At 38.4% G+C, this 22,392-nt stretch overlaps 1 protein-coding gene across 10 annotated transcripts in view; it reads left to right on the top strand.

Annotated features, from left to right (window-relative positions):
* RERG (RAS like estrogen regulated growth inhibitor) overlaps positions 1 to 22,392 on the top strand; it is a 134,677-nt gene that overhangs the window by 86,550 nt on the left and 25,735 nt on the right. For 7 of the 10 annotated variants that reach the window (XM_021298744.2, XM_021298745.2, XM_065029993.1 and 4 more), the window contains 3 exons: positions 719 to 775; positions 14,946 to 15,019; positions 15,726 to 19,658. In XM_021298744.2, coding sequence (XP_021154419.1) covers positions 719 to 775; positions 14,946 to 15,019; positions 15,726 to 16,133 — 539 coding nt within the window. In that variant the 3' untranslated portion in view covers positions 16,134 to 19,658. Of the gene's footprint in view, positions 1 to 718; positions 776 to 14,945; positions 15,020 to 15,725; positions 19,659 to 22,392 lie in introns of those variants that run through there. The other 3 variants (XM_021298747.2, XM_065030025.1, XM_065030032.1) reach the window with 2 other exon arrangements.

The raw sequence follows: 22,392 nt of genomic DNA, 5'->3' as shown, positions 1-22,392 counted from the left end.
TAAAAATCTAAAGCTTTATTTCTATTTCTGCAAATTCATGAATAGCACTTGTTGACCATTGCTTTAAAATATTATAGCTGATTGCTTCAAGTGACAAGTAGGCAAAACATGGAAGTAAATTGTTGCAAGGAAGGCATGTCAAAACACAGAAGGAAGCTATTTAGCCAATTATGTTTACCTTACAAGGTTTAAAATCTGAAGGGAAAGTTTTCAAAAATTTAGTTATTTTCAATACCACTAGGTCAGATGCTTCAAAGCATCCTGAATAAAAAATTGCCAAGCTTTTTTCCACTCATTATGGGAAATCTCAAGGATCCAAAACAGTATTTTTTTTCAATGATCATCTGCTCATAGCACTGAAAATGGTTGGTTTTGCTTTTTAAAGACAGAAGCTATCGTGACCAAAACAAAAAAGTGGAAAAAAGTGAGCGACTACCATTGAAAACCTCCTGGTGTTCTTTGTCCTGCATTGTTACATGAATGAATGATTAATGATGTAACGTGTTTTGGGCTCTTTTTTCATCTTATTTCCCCCTTCCAAAAGTGTAAAGTGTTTCACAACAGTGAAAAGGTCTCAACTGCTGCAATGAGCAACCTTGGATTTCTGCTCACAGTTCAGGGGAACTGCAATATGCCCATTCACACAGAGAAGTTTGCTTGTAAAACCAGATGAGTTGATGACTTACACATCTCACCTGGAATCTTTTTGTTCCTCCAGCTCTTGTTGTACGCTTCTTGACCAAACGGTTCATCTGGGAGTATGACCCAACACTAGGTAGGTTGCACTTTATTCCGTACACATGGAACGCTGTATATAATAGCACGGTTGAAGTAATGGAAATTCATAGAGTTAAAATTCCAAGCCTCAGTCAACCTTTAAATTTGCTGTAAAAAATCTTCTCTATGGCCATTTAAAGCTGAAACAAATTATTACCTAAGATGGCAGAATAGAAAAACACTAACAAGGATGAAAGCAGAATTAATATATGAGGCACATTTCTGCCCACACAGAAGTCGTTGGGAATTTTGCCATTGAAAGCAATTACATTAGTATTTCACACTGAAAATTATTTAGTGTGAGATCAGTTTTCTGCTTTTGGGTAACCCAAACATCAGTTGCTAGAGAATAAGATGGCTGGGATACAGATCTCAAAAAATTCAAGGGGAAAAAAAAATTACGTACCTATTTTTTTTTCCCCTTGAATTTTTTGAGAAGCGGACACAGATCTGTCAGAAAGAGATGTCATACTGTTTCTCTGAATTAGAGGCCTTGCTTTAAAGTTTGGGCCAAGGTCCAATTTCTTAGTTTTTAGCATATATAAGTTAGCATATATAAGGCATTTCAAAAAGATGGACCCAATTTTAAAGCAGTATATTTCACAATGGCAGCATGTTACAATTGCACAAAAATTTACAAATGTTTTTTACTGAGTTATCAAGTTTTAGTAGCCTTTTTTTAAAAACAAACAAACAACTCTATGCCCTGACTTTTCAAGCTGTAAGAGTTTCACTCATGGACGTTTCATGGTTGCAGAGATACAGTGATTTCAAATTGGGTTCATCTTTTTGAAACACCCTATACTTGAATGCCCTGCACCAGAGAAAACTCATGCCAAGAAGTCTGAGATGAGTCACATTTTAGAAGGCACCTTCAATACCTCAGTGATTTGTGCATGAACTAAGGGGCCAGGAAATTTCCTTTTCTCTGGCAATCTGTTGCGATCTCATTCCTAACCTTTCTTTGGAGGCTCAAATACAGATCATACAGTTAAATACCTATTTCTTTCTTAAGGCTCTTTTTCTAAGAGGTCTCACTAAAGAAGCAGAAAACAAATCAAGCTTGCACAGCAGAAAAAAAAGATGAAGTTTAATACATTTATTGCAAAACCCAGGCAGCCCTTTCAACAAAGCAAAGTATCCACTATAGTACTAAGTATTTTCATCTGTTAAGATGAAGAAATGCCAGGTATCAGAAATCTCATCCTGGGAAAATAATTCTCAGATCAACCTGAACTCAAAAGCATTCTTCTATTGCCTTATATCAATATATTAATCAGTGAATTATGTGTCACCTGTCTTGTACTGCACAATGAAATATTCATTATAATGTCCTATTAGTATTATTAGTATCAGTTCTTTACATCTCTATCACTGTTACATCATTTTAAGAACCTGACAATAAAAGTATATAAAGTGTTTTGTATCAGTATAGTCCAAATTCATTAATTTCTTACAGGGACACTGCATATGCAAAATTATCCTTGTTGCCTTGTTTAAACACAAACTATATTAGCAGGCTGCAAGGTATTTTTTTGCACCCTTATGAAGGCCCCATGCACTTAAGGTGTGCAAGACTTCACGTTTGTTTCTGCTTTACAAATGAATACAACTGCAAATTAACCATGCCCCTCAAGAATCCAATAATCTTCTGTTTGCAACACAGAAAACTTTAATGCAGACAACAGTCCCATCTCAATACAACAAAAATTAAATCTCTTCTGACTTACTGAAATCTATGTTCTCATCTAGTTTAGAGGATAGCAGCCTAAATTATGTATTACAGTTATTGTGAAGCTAAATGGTTTAAGTTGCTCAGAGGAAAATGTTTGAGAAATTAAAAAACTAATAAACTCTTGGCAGTAAGTTATTTCTTAATCACAATAATCTCTGGTGGAAGCTGCCCATCAGAGATTGTTTTTTAAAGTATTCTATTTTCAAACTATGGATCACAATGGGATTCAAAGGAGGCTCTGAAGTTTGGAAAGAAAAATAAAAAAAGTCTCATGAAATTCTAACCACTATTCAGACCTTCAGAGATAAATCAGAAAGGGACCATAGCTTCAAAAGCTTTGAGAAACAGTGCTTGAAAGAAAGCATTTCTGTCTTTATCATGATCACGCAGCAGTGATTTAGTGTCCAGTTGCCTGTTAGCATCTCCAAGCTTAATTTACTGAAAAGTTTTAGTGGAATGCATGGGTTTTTTTTCTTAGCAGTCATGGACTGGCAGTTGGATGGAAAGAGGGATATCTACATATTCTACCAATATAAAAAGTTTGTATCAGTTAGACCCATTTTCCTTACAGGGAGAATAAGCAGTTTTGTCAAATAATTTTGAAAGGGCAGGGGTAAAACACGTGCAAACTATGTAGCTACTAAGCAACGGGAGGTTCTGGCAAAAATTACCGGGACTGTGACAAAAATGTCATATTTATGGTTTATTCCTTACGTCAAATTTTCAACCACCCATTAGCCTGCTGATGTAAGGAATCCTCAGGTAATTCCTATTTTTAGAAAAGCTGTCACCAAGCTGTACAAGGTCTGATGGAAATTCAACATTATCCTAAGCTAAGCATCAGGCTGTAAAACCTTGTCCTCTTTTAATTCAAGGGTAGCACATTTTCACTGGAAAAGAAAAAACACACCTTATAAATATTCTTTACTACTCTAACCTGCCAGAAGGAAATGAAGGACCATATTTTTAGCAGCATCTGGATATACCGCTCTGTCTTCAGGAGCCAAATTACAAACCACAAAATAACATTTTCTGGCGGGAAGACCATCACTGAATCCTGCAAGCTTTGGCACATGGGGCTGCTGCTGAAGTCAGGGCTTTGCAGTTCTGCCACTTTTGTGCATGATTTTGGGTCTGTGCAAGCATCAGTAGGACAGCTGCATCTTCGTAAAAGTACATAGCACTGTGCTTTTTGTTTTATTTTTCTAAGCCAAGGGGTAACAACTGCAGCAAAGGTCATTTTCTGAGGAATGTTAACCACCAGTCTTGACCTATCCATCATTTCTGCTTAACTGGCAAGTCAGTGTCAACAACTTGGTGTGTTTTTCTTTTTTTAAAAAATTTTTTTAAAGTGCCTAATCCCTTTGGCTAAGTGGTTACCTGGCATTATTGAGGTGAATCTCATGATTCAAGATGGTCTTCTGCCATCTATTCTAGATGAACCTGCTTTAGCAGGTGGGTTGGAATAGATGGTGTCTAGAGGTCTCTTCCAACCCCAGTCATTCGGTGACCATTCTGTGAATGAATTTCCACTTTCAGTCTTTATAGTAAATCACACACCTATATCATGCATGAAACAGAATTAGAATGTTCAATGAGAGAGCTCTATGTAGAAATGGGCTGGAAGTGCACATTTTAAATAAATATATATGCTTTTTTTTTCAAAATATTGAACATATTATTTTGGCATTAAACTTAGTCTTCTTTAGCTGTTAAATATGTACTGAGAAAGGGGATTGGGTTACCATATAAATTTCACCAAAATTCATTAATGTTTTCATTTTTTTTTAAATAGAACACAATTTGCAAATTAATAAGCAAATACAGTGCTGTGGTAGAAGGCCTAAAAATACCTGGCCTGGTTAGGGCACCATTTAAGCCACAGCCTAGAAGTGCTTCATGAAGATAAGCAACACATCTGTTGTAGATTGAATACACAACTGGAAATTCATGCTATATTTCTGTTGATAAACCTTTCTTTTGAGAGATTCATAGAAGCAGCAGGAAACCAGCATTCCTATGTACCGTTTCAGCAGCACTTGCCAGAACTGCGTGGCAGTAGGCTGACACTTTGCCTGCCACCAAGGTGGCTTGGCTCAGGGAGAGTTTGCAGCTGGCAGCCACTGGTCTCACAGCAGTGCCACTGCAAGTGGACCTCTCAGGGCTTCATCACCTTGGCGGCTGCTGCAACAATGGAAGTGTAAAAATTAACAACATCTGCCAGCCAGCATCATCTCAGGAATAGACATATTCTATGGGGATGACTTTCAAGGTGGAGGTGCAAAGACCTTTAGTGGGCCTGATTGTGGGACTCCCATGGACCTCAGTGACCGAGGGCTTCACACTGTGATTTTCAAGGCTGCTGGGAGTAGCTGCTCCTCTCAGTGCTAGTAAACAGGAATAACAGTCTGAATCTCAGCAATTTCACCTATGAGCAAGTAGCAGTGCCTGGAATTTAGGGTGTCTTCACCTGACCTCAAAGCTGGAGAGATACTGTGGCTTGCCATCAAACAAAAATAAAAGTTATATTTAATTGATTTTAAAATTGGAGGTGATGAATCAAAGTCATCAAGGGAACAGGTCAACTTATTTTTTTCCTGAGGGGGTGACAGGGGTGGGGAAAGGAGAATGAAGCCCAAAGAGCCATCACATCAGCAGACAGACAGCACTGATGGCCTGCAGAATAATACTTCATGGGCAACAGCAAATTACTTGCCTCCATAAGCTATGACAGGCAGGGAGAATGTCCTGGACCATGTGATGAAAGAAGAAAATTCATCTTAGCTATAGCTAAGTGAAAGCTTTTTAAAATAAATTTTACAGTATTTCACTGAGAATATATTCATTGTTCTACCATAATCAGGACAATTTGCCTAACAAGAAAGAGAGCCAGGATATTCAAGATTCATAAAAGAGGAGATTATGAACTGGGTTGTGTAATTAGTTATGAATTATCATTTTTATGTACAGTTGGGAGAATCAGGTGCTTTGAGGTGCAGGAACTTAAAATGCCCTTTTTTTGCTGTACAGGGAAGAAAAACAAACAAATAGAACCCCAAGGAAGTGCAGGAGACAGGTTCCTCAGATATTTTCTTGATTCTGTCACTGATTTGTTGCCTGCAATCTCTCTGCCTTTGCTTCAAACTTATAAAATCATTCATCTCTTAGAAGTGTTTTAAATCCTTTAAGTAACTGATACTTATGGAGTTAAAACACTCATACCAAAGGTGTACGGAAACACCAAGCCTTCCTTCAAAGACTGAATTTTAAACAAAAGTCTACTTATGCAAATAACGGTAGCCAAGGAGTTAACATTTTTGCTGACCTTTCTAAAAGTCAGTTGGCTTTCTCGCACTACTCCTAGATTTCTTTCTCTAGCTGTTCACGTATTTCATACAACTTTGCTAATCCTCTGAAAAGAAAACTGTCTCTGAGCAGATAACTGGCAGAACGGTGGATGACAGATTGGCCCATCTGTGAAGGCAAAGAGAGATAGAAAGGAGTTCATTTAATTTGAATGGGATAGATAAAAGACTATTCATTACTTTGAAGAAGCAGAGGTAACCATAAAGAAACATGAGTCTTAAGAAAAACTATAATTTTGCAAGGACCACTAGATTTAATAGTGACATTTTTAAAGAGTATTTAGTCCAACTATGTTACAATTTCTTTAAGTCACTCAGGTTTTTGTTCACTCTTTTTTAGCTGGGAGGGAAAAAAAAAAGTCGCTGTTTCCATAAACTGCTACCTAATTGAACATACATTCAGCCCATAAGACAGCATGAGTAAAATGTGTAGGTATTAGTAAAGCAGCAATGGTAGGAGATAAGGTGGTGTAAATTGCTGTCCTGTTAACTTATGAAAGACGCATGAAAGCCCTGTTCTTGTGCAACATGACATGAAACAGCCAAAGGACTGTGGAAAGCTACACCAGAGAGATCTGAGAGAGATACATCTGTTAGTGCCCTGAATTATCTGAGAGCAGAGAACTTTGTCTCCTTTAGACCAGTTTAAATTTCACTGCTGTGGCAAGAACAACATAAATCACTTTGTGAAGCTACTGTTTACATTGGCAAGAAGGCTTTTCCCGTTGGAAAGCTTGTTGCAAGGAAGATTATTTTTACGTTACAAGTGTAGTTTTGCCTGTGTAACCACATCTGTAGCTGGGGTTACTTTTAGCAAAGCAGTGTAATTAAAGGCTCACAAGGGAAGCTTGCAGGTAGCATACATCATGTAATTAACATTACAACCCTAGCGAATATTGCTAGCTGTAGTCTGTTTTCTGAACCTGGTGTATACAGATCGGTATAAACAACAGAGCAGAGTAGGAATATATCCAAACTAGCTTCTATCAAAACTGATGAGAACCAGAAGAAGCATAGATGTGCGAGACTTCACTAAAAATAATTTACTCCAGCAAGAAAAGATACAAGAACTATCTTTCTAGGCCAACTTTGTGCCAATGCAGCCATGAAAGAGAGCTCAGATCCTCAGAACCAAATACAAGGTTCTCAAGGACACTATTTTCTCTCTAGTTCACTCAGCTCTCCCCGGGTTTGCTTTTGCTGCTGAAGATCACAAGATGAAGAAACACATCTTTGTATATTGCAGATTTCGAATTTTCTTCACTTGTGCCTCACTCAGCAAGTTTGCCTTAGCACTCCTGAAGGTTTACTGCCTGCCTCTATTGTAAAAATACTAATTCTCGGCAGCACAGTTGAGAGAGAAGCTGCCCAGACAGCAAACAACTTTTAACAAATGGTCCCATACTAAAATAAGTGTTAATAAATCATTAACTGATGGTCCTTTCAGCCCTAGGGTGTCGAGGTTGGCAGACCAGCAGTCCCAGGAGGAGAAAAGCCTCCCCTTCTAGCCCTCTCTTCCTCCTGCTGCACAACAGGTCACTGCAGTCAGCATAGTGCTACAGACCAGATCATCCACATGCTCATTATTAGAAATAACCATTTTCCATAGCAAGAAAAAGAGGAGAGTTCTTCTATCATCTCCCACAACTTTGCTTTCTGTGTATTTCATCTGAACACCCATGTTGACAACTTCAGCTTATCCAAGCACAAGCTAGGAATAGCACATGTGGTCCAGCACGGGCTTTCAGCCAAAGTGAGATGTAACGGTAACCAACCATTTGGGGCTAGGAGGAATGGCTGCCAACCTGTTTTCAGGGAGTACTGTGACAAATGTGTAGACACTTAATAAATTGCTGGAAAACAGCCTTATTTTCAAGCCAGATTCTAGCTATTAACATCCTAAATTTTCATTAACAAAATTACTCATTCCTTCTGCCTCAGGGCAGATTCAGTCCTCAATAGCTGAGATTATGCCTCATTAAGTATCTTTCTGGGCTTTTATTTTTCCCCACTTCAAAACATTAGAAACCTTAACTTGATATACACTTAATATGCTATATCATTTTTACTATATTCCTCAGCAGTAGGATTTTACATGGAATGTATTATGGCAATAAGCTGTGAAAACATTCATAATTTTTCTGAGGTGTTTGTAAGGAAATGGACTGGTATGACCTAGAGCACCTTAATCCCCCAACACTGGCTTCTAACATGCTCAAAGTCTCGAAACGATGAAATTGTAATTGAGAGCAGCAGAAGAAGATTCTTAAAATAACATGGGATGCAGTTATCTGAAAATGTGGTTTGATTTCTTTCATACAAGTCTCAAGATAAAGATGTTCCTGATGCCAATAATGAAAATATTGCCTTTTTACAGTAGCTCAACAGACAACAAATACCAGGAATGGCACGGGCTGTTCTTGCTGTAGCTACAGCTGCAAAATATTTTGCCCCTGCTTTTCTTGCTCATCATATTCTGAAATGTTCTCTAGATGAGCAGAAGTTTCCAGTGTTTACTTTTGCACCTTCAGGAGAGCAGACTTTTGCTTTGCTTATTTTAGGTGTGAGAAAAGTCTCACTGGGTAGTTTTCATTTATATTGGCAGAAATAAGGTGAAACTCACAGCTTTGCTAAGAAAGACTTCTTGCCACAATCAAACAAAAAAACACAGTGCAAAATGATTTATTTAGAATTAAACTTGTCACAGGCATAATTCCCACCAGGAACTAATGCCTCTGCTCAGCATTGATGGGAAAGTTTAAATTAGAAAATTAAAAAACAGCAACAACCCCACACAGTTAAAGCCTTGAAGCTTTCCCCCTGCTAGTTACCACTGCTTCAGCTTAGTTGGTTTTGTTTTTATCAACTGTTTTAGCATGCCTTAACTCATTCAGTTCCCAGGTATCTGTGCACATTTTCTCTGCCTATCTCAGTACAAGCTTGATGAGGACAGAACTGATAAGAAAGGAAATACAGCACCACTCCCCTTCTCCTCAAAAAACAGCCAGTGTTCACAAGGAGCAGAAAAATCATATGCAGCAGAAGCCAACAAATAGACACACTTCCCATTATTTTTAGAGGTATCTTCAAGAGAACTGTATTCTTGGATTTCTGTTTGGAGATCAAAACGTTATTTATTGAAAACACCAACACATCAAGAAAAAAAAATGCTTTTCTCAAGACTAGATTTATATCTCCCATGCGTTCTACCTAAAAAGCAAATTTTGGAGATGCAACAGATCTTTCCATAGCAAGATGAGAAATTCATAGTCTAGTGGAGTTATGCATGCACTAGTCATCTGTTTTCCTTCCCACTTTATTAAGAATAGAAAAACGTGATAAAACACAAACTGCTCACTAAGAAGCAAACCTAATGAAGCCTCATTTCTTCTGAATTTGTTCTCCATATTTCATACTGCAGTTGCTGGGTTTTTTTTTTTCATTTGTCCCTGTGCTCCACAGAGTATCCTGTGGCCCCCATGAGTCCTCACAGCCCCTGGAGCTTAATCTAAGGTCACCTACTAATAGAATTTGCTTGTCTGGATGGACCAGGGACAGCCCTGCAGCTTGACTTGTGCAAAGGCACATGCCTGCAGACTACCTAGAGCATACACAGGCTCTTCTGCCTTGTGCCTGCTTAGCAGCATTAATAGGGTCTCTGCCCTCTGCCCAACCTGGATTTATAGAAGACAGAAATATTTGAGAACTTTGCATTGGCCTTTTCAGGCAACTAAAAGCAGCTCAGCAGGCTGAGACACACTCACTGCCTGCAGTGCCTCCCACATGACTTTTTAATGCTCAGCTTTAATCTGACTAGTTTGGGAATACCTGCTGTACTGCAATCACAACTCTGATTACAGCAAATATAGTCCTGTAGAAAGCAGCCAAAAGAGCCAAAAATGAAGTAAGAAAATAAACTCAATTGAACTTCACCATATCAATTTCAAAAGCAGCATTCACAACAGCAGACTGCATGTGAAGCAGGCTAGAGTCCCTAGAGTTCAATTAAATATCACTTCAAACAAATACCACCTTCTTTCATACACATTTTGGTTTAAATTTGTAGCTTGACAAGAATGTTCATGTAATACGGTAGTCATACATATAAAGCATGTCACAGGTACTGTACAACCTCCTGGAACTTTTCCTTCTGTATTTCCAGAGTCTTGGGGTTACTCACACAGAAACATGACACTGATGAGTCCAATTCCAATTATCAGAGGTGCCAGAGTCACAACAGTTTCTTTTCAGTAACTTTCTTTTGAATATTTTTTCTTCCTTTACGTGTGATAATAATGATTGCAATAACAATTCATGGCATATCATTTGATGGTATTACTGATAAATAACTGTGCTTATTTTGGGGTCTGTAATATCAGTTAATAGAGAGATGTGTGGGGATACGCTGCATCAGCATTCGAAATATGTTCTAAATACACAAGGACAGTACTGTGCTTACTGTAAAACCACAGATGGTTGCAGAATAAAAACCCTCTTGTGAGGTAAATAATTGATGGAGTAAGCAACAACCAGATGCAAGCAAGAAAAATACATTCAGTTGAGTTTTGAGAAGAGCTAGGGCAGGGGAAGGAAGAAGGCAGGGGAGACTTTCCAAGTCAGAAAGGTACATTCAACTTACAGCTTTCTAAAAGCTGAAATGTTCCTGAAGCAGCAAGGAAATGCAGAGACAGATTTCACAAAGGCAGGCTGAAGGAAGTCTCTGGAGAGCATATCAAACAGCGCCAGGGTTAGTAATGGACGTAAATTGTTTTACAAATAGGCTGTCAAAGTCACTGATCTCAAATGTGGTAGAGACAAGTGCCATCCTGATGGATGTCAAAGTTTACAGGAGTCTAAATGAGCAAGGCGTTTATTTAAGGAAAAAAAAAAAAAAACTTTTCTTATGTAATCAGAGATAATTATGGGAAATTTTAGTCTTTTAAAAATACTGCTGCATTGCCATAAAACATAGCTTAGAAGTTCATGCCTATTAGCTGTAGGTTTTTGGTCTGGAAACTCAGCTATAATTATTACACAAAAGCTTTTTTGTCTAGGTCTCTTTCAGTTCACAGATCCAACTGGCTGAAAGTCACCATGAGACCCAAGTTTCTTAGAGCATTTTTATAAGTTTGTTTTATTAACCTTTCTTGACAAAAATTAACTAAAATTCTGAGTTTGGGTCCCTCTGTACTTAAAAGCAAACAAGAGAGACCAATCTGTTACTTAAATTTACATGTTAAATGGTTTATGCCATTGCTCCATCTCAGCTGATTTACCTACAAGTGTTTTTCTAAAATCAATAAACCCTTACAATGCAAATATTTCTTTCCAGAGTTGTGACATAGCCCCCAAATTTATTGCCTGTTCAAAATAAACAAGTACTGAAAACAGTTTTTTACATCACTGCAAATATAAATCAAGATCTAGCAAGTACTTCTCAGAAAACAGTTTTTCTTTAGAAAATATAATATTTTGCAATAGATATATTCAATAGATCAGGACAGTCCTGGACAAATGGGTTTAATAAATGAGCAGCTAAGTCTTATAGGCCAAAACTCTATTAACTGTTACAATAAGCATAACACAAGGCTACGATGTGGTCAGGGTGTAACTGAACATCACATCCATGGTCAGTCTATGGATCATGGGGTTCAATGTTTTCTCTCGGTAAAATTTTAGTAGTTTTTTTCTTGCATTTTTAAAAAACATATTGTTTAGAAGAATAGGAAGATTGGTATTATAATATGCTTATCAACACATAGAGCCCCAGAGGAGCATTCCCCACCCCCACTTCAAAAAATAGATTATTATTATTTCCATAATTATTCAGCAGCTATGGTAATTTGAAATTTTTTTCCAGCTACTATTAACGAACTATTGTTACAATATATTGTAGACTTAAAACCAAACCAACTGTTACCACTTTCCAACATGTTTCTCACGCCTTTTGACAGCTCTAAAAGTTTCTGGAATAAATGTAAATTTTTGAAATGGTAGAACTGTGAGAACCGAGAGTGCTTTGCACAGCAAGGATGCTGGAGGATTGCAGCTTTATAACCAAGTGGGACCCTGAAATCTGACATCAGCTTTCAAAGCCACAATCATCAGCACCTTTAATCTGGTTATTGGGAATATAAACAGAAGCACAGCACACTCCCAAACCAACAAGAAAGGGTCAGATTTACTTATATTGAAGCAGAGCAAACCACCAAATATGACTATTTCCATGGCGCTAGCTGTGTCAGGCACACTACAACTAAGTCAACAGCAGCAGCTCCACAACTCTGTTTTGAGGTTAGCAGTTTTGACACTGAGTCTATGAAGAGCAAAACACAGCCCTGAGATTTCTTTTCCCTCCATGAGATAGTAGCCATATAGATATAAATATAATATACAGGTGCCACCTGGTGCAAACAACAATCTAAAATTCAGAAAATTGCCTCTAGTCATCTAGGTAGCCACTGGTACGGTGTTACGTTTTACTCTTTCTACTTGACTGTGATGATGCAGGCATAAGATATTTACAGCCTGGATTCATCTGACCAACATTAGACTTTAAAGTGCTTTTGGAGTGTGATTTATCCTAGGAGATCAGATGAGCTATATCCAGCACCTATTTTACTTCATCAGCTCCAATAGGAGTCAAGGTTGCTTAGCTGAGACACAGACACCTGTGTTGCTAATGATTTTATTTAGTGACCCAGCAGGTATCTCAAGTCAACTAATGTCTCTCTAGCTGCATGTCTCAAAAAAAAAAAAAAAAGTGCCACAGGAAAAATGACATTAATAAATCTCAAAGCAAGGCAATGTATTTGTGAAGTGGGATAGATGTGAACAAATTGGAAATCACAACTTCAGGGCTTATAGCAGTAAGATGACCAAATTCTTCAGATGCTTCTGTTCCTTTGAAGGAGAAGCCATGTCTGTAATGACACCAAAAACTGCTTTACATGTCCAGCTGTTTTATGAATATATGAAAATTCACCCAGATACCACACATTCCAAAGCACAGGAACAGACACACATTTACTAAGATACATTTACACTAATCTGACCCAAATCAGTGCTACTCTTCCAAGATAAAATTCCATCCTGACATGAGCAGCCAAAATGAGTTAAACTTGCAGCATAAAATGCCACCACAGTACTATTTTGAGAACTCAAGTATCATCTAAGAATCATGCTGCTTTTCTGCAACAAGCAGAAATCTCCTTGAGATTTATTCTCCCATTTCACAGGGAACAGCTGTATGGACTGCTGCACTCTGCCTTCTAAGAAGGACATTTAACAGATAAGCCGCAAATGCGGTAGGGTGAGCACTTTCTCAAGTTGTGTCAACCAGTTCTCAGCAGCTACTTGTCAAGCAGGGCCAAATGGTTAAGGGTATTTAAGCATTCCAATGCCTAAACAAGGAAGAACTAATATCACATTACTCACCTAGAGAGCCACCTCTTCTTCCCCAAAAGAAACAAAATCTAAGTTCTTAAATGACCTTGGACATCGAGTGTTGCACAGGGAGTCTCAGCCTAGCACTGAACATTTTAGCTGTTGAAATAACTGGTTGAAGAGTTATCACCACAGCTTCCACACCAAACTAGAGCTCCTGCCTTCTCTGCATTCTCCTGGGGAAACTGCTGCAGCTAGGAGGGTGAACCAAAGGGACAGATAAGACACATCACTGGAAGACTTAGATAAATCTTACTCATATGTATAGATATAACCTCAGGATTACAGAGATACAACTCCTTCATGAACCTTGCAATACTAAACAGAAGAGGTACTTACAGCCTTTAAAAAACCTAGTCTTCATTGCCTGAAACCCTACAGCAAGGTTACTTGCCATCTGCCTAATAAAGTTGACCATTTGTCCCTATTAGAGGCAGCCGGGCTGCTTAAAGCAATTAAGGTGTCACAGGAGGGAACTGATATTTTTGGTCTCGGAAAAGAGTGCTTACAGCACTGACAGCATTGAAACATTCATCACTATGAAGAGGTGACATTCTTAAGTATGTAACAAAAAATTGCATTCACTAAAGGAGTCCTTTCAGAAGTTCAAATTAAAAAAATGTGTTTTCTTAAATATATCCTTCATTCCTATTGAAGAGATTTGCACCAAATAAAAGAACTGTGTCTCTGACAATGCGGAGTATTCATAGTCACTGGCCACAGTTTTACAGCATACACATTTGCCTTTTGATATAGGACATCTGTGAGCTGGCAACAGTAATAAATCTGAGTGTTAGCACAGATAATTTTCCAAGTTTTAGGTCAAATGCTATCAAATTGAACTTATCAGCTCATTAAGATAAAATAAACCCTTTTGTCATTACTTCTCTTTTTAGTTGCTTGGTTCCAGAACCTAGGACACAGCAAATATGTTCTCTTTTTATCCTGTAGCATAGTGTGAATGCTTAATGCCCACTGTGGTTATCCTTATAAATCATACACATGGAAATCACTGCTTGAGCCCTTGTTAGAAGAGGGGAGTGTAATGATTTCAGCATGTTTCAAAGAGACATTCCTAAAACAGCTAACTGTGCTGTAATTTTATCATAGTATAAGGCCTCAGCTTAGTTGTTTGTTTCCTTGATTTGAAACCATACTGGTTTTAAACTTGTCAGACTTCAGCTTAAGCAGTGACAGACTTTTGAGCTGGATACTTTGAGAGTAGTGGTATTTGAGTTTCATAGGTGGCAGCCTTCCCTATGAGTAAATGTGGAAAATGGGCTGCAGCCTTGCAGAACTCTTTGCCACAGGAAGCTCTGTTCTTTTGTTGGGCAAAGAGTGCAGGATCCAAAGTCACAGCCTTTGCAGGTATAAGACATGGGAGAGAAAGAGTTGTGACATATGGGGAGAGGTAAAACAGTGACCATTGTAGAAAGGAGGACTTGAGTGTGCTCCAGAATGGCTGGAAGAGCTCCAAGAAATAAAATTTAGTGAAGCTGTATGTCACATGTCAGGTCTTGTGCAGGGATAGCTGTAAGGAAGATACAAAAAAACCCAACCAACCAACCAAAAACCCCTACACCTTCTTTTAATATATTTCACAAAATGTGTTCTTATTTTAGAGTCTACATATCGTCACCAAGCTACCATTGATGATGAAGTGGTTTCCATGGAGATACTAGATACAGCTGGTCAGGTGCGTGGGTACACATACTATTATCCCATATCTTGGCTCAGATAGTGTGGTGGTGGCAGCAATGTGGTGGGTGGCGGGTGTGCTCCACTTCCAGGGACAGAGATTTGCTTCTGAGCAGAGCTCCCCGTCCTCTACCACCATCAGCTTGCTGCTGGACCCAGCATGCTGGATCCAGACCCTTCTGCAAGGGACCCTACTTAGAGTTTTTGAATACTGGAAGAACAAACAAAGTCAGGGTTTATGCTGGGGTCAAAATGATTTTATTTTCATTCCATGATTCAAGGCCAACCCAGCAACACATTATTCCTATGCATGAAGTCATAGTCTATTTCTGCATTCAAGTGGTGAAGTTTGACAGCCTCAGTCAATGATTCTCACCAAAATAAAGAGCAGTTTTGCCATAGCCAGGTCTCCCTTCCTTTCAAAACATGGCGGATGCTCAGGCTGCACAGTACTGTGTGGTTCGTGTGCTGTGTATCATTGAGCAGACACCCTGTTCCAGTTGCCTGCTACCAGCTTGCCCACAGGCAGCCCAAGACACCTTGATAGAGTAGATCTCTTAGGCTGCATGATAAAAAGGGGGATGTGCGTGAAGTATCAAGTAAAGCAGATGTACATGGCTTTGGAGGACCAATGTCTATTTCGTGACCTGGTGTCTTCTTCATTAATCAAATTCCTGAGGCTAGTGTCTGTCTTTTCAAAACAGGAGGACGCTATTCAGAAAGAAGGACATGTGCGATGGGGTGAAGGCTTCGTGCTGGTTTATGACATCACAGACAGAGGCAGCTTTGAGGAAGTGCTGCCACTTAAGAACTTGCTGGATGAAGTTAAAAAACCCAAAAATGTCACCCTGATCCTGGTGGGGAACAAAGCAGACTTGGATCACTCCAGGCAGGTCAGCACAGAAGAAGGTGAAAAGCTGGCCACAGAACTAGCATGTGCTTTTTATGAGTGCTCTGCTTGCACAGGAGAGGGCAACATTATGGAGGCCTTCTATGAGCTCTGTCGTGAGGTACGGCGTCGAAAGATGGTCCAGGGCAAGACTCGGAGACGAAGCTCCACTACCCATGTCAAGCAGGCAATTAATAAGATGCTTACAAAGATCAGCAGCTAAGCCAGAGAAGCATTTTAGAGCATATTCACTTGGAGTAGTGACAAGGCAGGCAGAGCACATTTAATTAAAAATGATGAAAGCTTTACAATTAAAAAAATAGAAAAGGCAAACCACACCACTTTTTTGAGTAACATGGGGTCAGATTTTTTCCTGTTATGAAATGTATCTAGCCACACTGCTTCTGGCTAATGTGGGGGAAGGGGGTGCGGGAGGGTAGAAAAAAAAAAAAGAAGGCCAACTCCAAAGGACTAGATGATTGTGGGTATTGGCACTGACAGTGCGTTCTGCTTCTAAAAGGCTGGCTCCAATCCCCTGCAACTCACTAGTGCCTAAACATCATTTCCAGCCAGCCAGCTGCTCAATAGCTGTTGGAGGGTAAGATTCAGTCCTCAGTCCATCAACAGCCATGACAACTGGTGTTCTTAAGGACTGAATACACGTAGAGGCTGCTGTGTTTTACCAGAAAGTTCATTTGACATCTTTCACCAGATTGGCGCATTGTGTGCTTTTACTCCAAACTGTCCTTCCTTGTTGTTATTTTTGTCAAACCTACGAGTGCTTAGAGAAGTACGCACAAAATATAGGTCTTTTTATTGGAGTGTTTAGCCATCAAGACACAGATTTCAACAGAGCTGAAGTTCAGCTGCTTTTCCAGACCCTCTGAAACTGCAGAATTCATCAATAAATAATCATCTAATCCAGTGACATTTCGGCATTTCCCACTAAAAGTGCGGTACTGTACTTAGGGAAATGGGAGTTCTATGTGTTAGGAAATCAAACTAAAAAAATAACCATATTACTATTGATTTAGTTATGGGTAGTTTTTAGCTTTTGTTTACATTTTTGTTTTGGTCTTATTTAAATTCAAGTAGTCCCTCTTATTCTATTTTATACTAAAGAGGAACTGAATCCATGCAAAGGCAAGTATTTAGAGTCTAAGTCCAAATGTAAATCAGATGTGAATGGCCTCTACCATACCAAAAGGCCATAATTTCCAGCTGTTTAAACTTGCAGATGTTGCTTGAAGCACTCTGTGGTTTAAACCAGCACAGATTTTTTGTGACTCTGTCTGGCACATTCAATTGAAAGTACATTTTACCAGATTTTTGTGCCTACAATAAAAGGTGTCCATTTTTTTTCTCCTCTCGTCTGCACCCCTATGCATCTCATTTAAGCCAGCTATCAAATTTTGCCTTGTTATTTGGCTTATTAACTGTATGCTAACTATGTAACTGAGACTGAAAGACTTTCATTCAGATTGTGCTCATCTCCCACCAGTTGTGTTGCACCTCTTTGGGCTGTGAGGTATGCAGATCAGACTGGCATCATGTAGAACCACATCCAAAGGTTGGGATAATAAATGGGAATATTAACAGTATTCTTCTTTGAGGAACAGCCATCTTGTAGCAACTGCTTACAACTTTATTCTCCACTGCTTAGTACTTCATATGGTTATTTGCCTCTGTGAGGAAGTAACACCAAAAGGCTATCAAACACAAATTGCCACAGATGTAGGAGAGTAAGGATGTCTGGTTGGACAGCTTTTTATACAGTTATAGGTAGCCATAGAAGAGGTGGAACTGTCTAGAGAATCAAGCCTATATATCCCTGTGGAAAGACAGAAGTTGTAAGTCAAGACTTTTCAAAAGGGTTTGCATAAAGATACTTTACCAAAGTAATTTTTTTTAAAGTCTGTCATCTGTATATTTTACCCAACCAGCGTCAAAGAACACCATGTTCAGATGTATATTTTATTTGTACTGTTGTTTATTTTCTCTGTTTCTCCCATTCTAAAAAGGAAAAATTCATTCAATTCTTCTAGAATCAATATCTATATTTTTGTCCTCACATGCGGCTATGTTGCCATATACCAGCTACACACACCGCAATAGAAACTTCACCATGTGCTTCCAAGCAGGAGGTTCTTGCAAAAAGTGACATCACTGTCTCCATGACACACCTGTTCCCCAGCTATTGATCATATCTCTACCTTTTGCTAAAAACAAAAATAAGAGAAGTTTTGCCATTTTTAGTCCTATTAGTAATTCAGAATCAATACAAGTGTAAAAGAAAGAGCTAGTGCCTGTTCACACATCAGTACTTATAAGAGGAAGGTCTGAACTTGCAAACGTGTATGTTTGTATGTTAGAAGCCAGAGTGAGCATTTCACTAAGTCATTCAGTTATCTTACAAGTCAGTGCTATTGCATGAATCTGAAGTAAACAAAATTCTTACCTGCAATTCCATGGCGACAGAGCTGATGAGGTAAGTTGTTATGTCAGCGTTCTATTGGTTTATCCCTCTCTAAGACAATTTCAGCAGTTCTTTTCTCTGAAAACCTTTCTTGGGTTTCAGAGTAATGTTGTATTTAGAATACAGAAAGGTAATATATGATTTACAAGAGAAAATAAAATAACCATATTCATATTAGGAGAGTTGGAATTAAGGAGAGGCTAAGTTATGGCCCAAATACTTTCCAAAAGAATCTCAGCAAATTATATAATCTTTTCTAATGTCTGCATGGAGAAGTTATAAAATCCTGGTGAAAGAAAATGTTCCATTGTGTACAAATGACTTGTTATGTAAAGAACCTCTAAGAAAAATAGTAACATTCCTTTGCAAAGACTAAATTTGGAAGTTGTCGAACATGATAACCACTCAGTCCAAAAGGAAGATGCTATTTTGTGACCTTTCCTCCCACGCAAACAGAAATTTCTTTACTTAATTGCTTATTATTTTTTTCCTTGGTTTAATGGGCTGCTTGTCAAGCCATTTATAATATAGTATATTATAATCTGTTTATACATATTACATATTATTAAATGCAGTCTGATTTACTGTTGCTCACAATGTTGCAACATATTATTGGCTATGCTAGAAATGTGTCATATTTCTACAATGTACAAATTGAGCCAAAAAAGTGCCCAAGCATTGAGAAAGCCAAATGTATCATGAACCCACATATAGTAGCCTTTCTGCAGCAGACATCAACAGTTTAAATTCTGTTTCTACTGCTGCTATGTAAATGTACATAGATGATGCTAACATTAAATTCCTCTCCTCTGCCCGTTATCATTTTTGCAGAGAGAGGATGGAAAGGATGATAAACAAGAAGGGGGAGGACAGGTTAAATGGATACTTGTTACCTACAACAAGTTGATTGTCATTTATGAAGTTTTTAAATATTTATCTTCAATTGATGAAGAGTTAGTCATGCCCATGCTGCAAGACCTGGATCGGGAACCAAGACTTCCCTGCAAGTTTGAGAATCTTCATATCTGGGGGTTCAGTGCAACCACAGATGGAAGTGAAGATCAGCCACTGGGTTTGCACTTGGATCCAGACAAGTTGTCCCCAAACCTGGGGATAGTTGCATCTGGCAGTTTGCTACAAGGCTAGTTGATTTTTATATATATTATGATCTGTATGCATTTTTACATTAAAAATATGAAAGCTTGTGCTTGTAGATAATATATATATTAAAAAAATAATAAAAAAAATTGTGCTCTCTGTACTGAACTCTAATGCACTGATCTTCTATTAATTGTCTCTGAAGTGTTGTCTTTCAGCTTTTAAGGTGCCAATTCCAAAAGTCCTGATTCAGTTTTGATTTAGTCTTTACCTAAAGAAAACAAACAGTGAATTTTGCCTGAATTAGCAGTTCTGCATTTGGAACAGTTTATTTGAACTTACTTGGCTGTTAGGCCCAGAATCGAGAGGTCAGGCAGCATCTACTGTGAAGTACAGAACTGAATGTCCTTGCTAACTATTTCAAGGCTGATCAGAAAAGCTACAGTGTCAGGGTTATTTAAAAAAAAGTGACCTCAGTGACACCTTCCACCCAAACTCTGTCCTGCTACCTAAATAACAAGGATCTTGATCCCAAGCTTCTCAGGAAAAATCTTGGGCTAAAAGTTTCAGGAGATCTATTCAAGTTATTTTGACAACAGCACTTTTTCATGCTGACAGCCCTGCCCATTTTCTAAGGGTAAATACAATGCAGTGCTGTTCTGAAGGTACATTATATGTGCCTTATTTAAGGTACATTATGTCAGTGGTATTCAATCACATATAGTGTGGGTATTAAGCTGTACCAGAGGAAGCTCCATCGCAGAAATGGGGAACCAGCTGTAATCCACTCTCTTCTTTTCCTCCAAACATGGGCCAACTAAGTAACCCAAAGCATGAGCATAAGCAGCTGAATGGCAGCGGGGGTTAGGTTTAGGGATTAGGGCTAGGGTAAGGGTATAAGAATGCCACCTGTGCAGACCACCGCGTGAAGTCTGGATGCAGGGTCTGTGCTGTGAGGTGAAACCTTCCAAAACTAGGTAAGGCATCTTTCCAGTCGCTGCCTCTGTAGCATTGCAAAGGAGCCTTGAGTTATGTCAAGCTGCACTATAACTTGCTCCAGTCAAAACAATGTTTCCTACAAAATTACTAGCTGCAGTCATAAAGGCTGTGTATAAACAGTGTTTGAGTTTCCTTTTATCTTTCTCTTTAATGGCTCAATCCATTTGCATATCTTGAGAAGAAAAGAAAAAAGAGGCTTTAATTCAAAAAAGTTTCTTGGCATTTTGATGTATCTGCCTCTATGTTATTTGAGAAACTAAGCATATAATGAAAACAGTGCCATTTTGAAAATTCTGAAGTTATACACTTTATTTCCATTACAGGTGCCAAACACTTAATTACTGCAGGGTTGTGAAAACACACAGGAGCATCTTGTCATCCTGTGCTTTGCAAGGTTACTAGGAGGTGATAACAATGCATTTTGTGAGGCCAGTTCAGTCTGGTTTCAGTAAATGCAGTTCCACATGAGGAAAGTTATTACTGCAGCTCACAGCAGAAAGAGACAGGCTAAGTTCCCAGTGGGGTTATGCAGGGGATGGGTCAAAAGCCCCTGGTTCATAGCCTTGGTAGTTGACATGTGGAGAAAACACTCAAATAGCCAACCTCATTTGTCCACTTGAACTATCCTCCATTTTTGGTCAGAAGTAGACCAGTAGGAAACTGGAAGGTAAGTTTACACTACTGCCTGTCATCTAATAAATTGGATAATATGATGGGAGTTTGGTCTTCTACCTGTTTGTTTTGAACAAGTCTCTCTCACCTCTACTAATTTCCCCAAAGCAGCATTTTTCTTTTTGAACTGCTATTGTTTTAAAATAAGGTGGTGTGGGTTTTTGGTTGGTTTTGTTGTGGTGGTGGTTGTCTGTTTGTTCATTTGTTTTAAATGACAGATGTCAATATACTCTGATATCCAGGGATATTGTATTAGCAAATAGTCTGTTTTGCTTCTTGGAGGTCCCTCTCACAATAATGCAATATTTACAAATGCCTCTGGATGTAAATTCTTAAAACTGAGCATAGCTGCTCTGAAGGCTTGGGAATCCATTTCTGTTGATAAAGGATCACCTAGTAGTTAAAGTGTAGACCACTTTCTCAAGTAGCATGGTCCTAAGCCAGACTGAAACATTGTGTATCAGTAGGAACAGCTACATCCCACCATGAAATATTAACGTGCGTAATGATAATAATCCAAAAAATCAAAACCATCTGTAGGCAGACCTCAAATTATACCTCATAGACCAAACCTACACTTTTTTTTTTTTTCATTTTTCATTTTATTTATATAGTATCAGGAATATAGAGACCCTAATTTCAAAATCTTGGAAGCTCTAATTACTGAGGATATATGGGTAGAAATTGATGGTTTATTATCAAACTACTTTGTTAGTACACATTGTTTAACTCCATCCTGCTTCCTCTAGCCTAATCAAAATTGTCATTGCTACAAGGTATACCAAGGAGACAGAGAGAAGGAACTTTCAACAGGAAAAAAATCAAATAAAAGAAACAATAAATAACCCCAAAGGAACATAACCTAAATTAAAGGTGAAATTCACATTTTCCTGAAAAGCAATTGCAAGTTTTAGTACATTAACACTGGCACAGAAGTGATCTGACCAAAATAAGTAATTAGAAAAAGTTGAATATTTTGATTTTTAGAGTTGGGTTTGTTTATTTTTGCAAATCTAACTGAAAAAAAGCACTTTTTTTTTTTGTTTGTTTTCAATAAAGGAGGTGACTGAGCATAGAAAAGGTAAATCGGTTGTCTTAAGTTATCACAGTGGCTTGTGAACTGTCAGCAATAGAACACATCCTCTGAGTCACTGGTTTCAAAAAAATCCAGAAAATTCATGTGAAGCTTTCAGTTCTATTCAGTCTGTGCTCAAAAAAAAAAATTTCTTCTTCTTCA

The sequence above is a fragment of the Columba livia genome, chromosome 1 (genome assembly GCF_036013475.1).
Source record: "Columba livia isolate bColLiv1 breed racing homer chromosome 1, bColLiv1.pat.W.v2, whole genome shotgun sequence".
Classification (NCBI taxonomy): domain Eukaryota; kingdom Metazoa; phylum Chordata; class Aves; order Columbiformes; family Columbidae; genus Columba; species Columba livia.
Note: the sequence above shows the minus strand (reverse complement) of the source record. Positions and strands in the feature narration are given on the sequence as shown.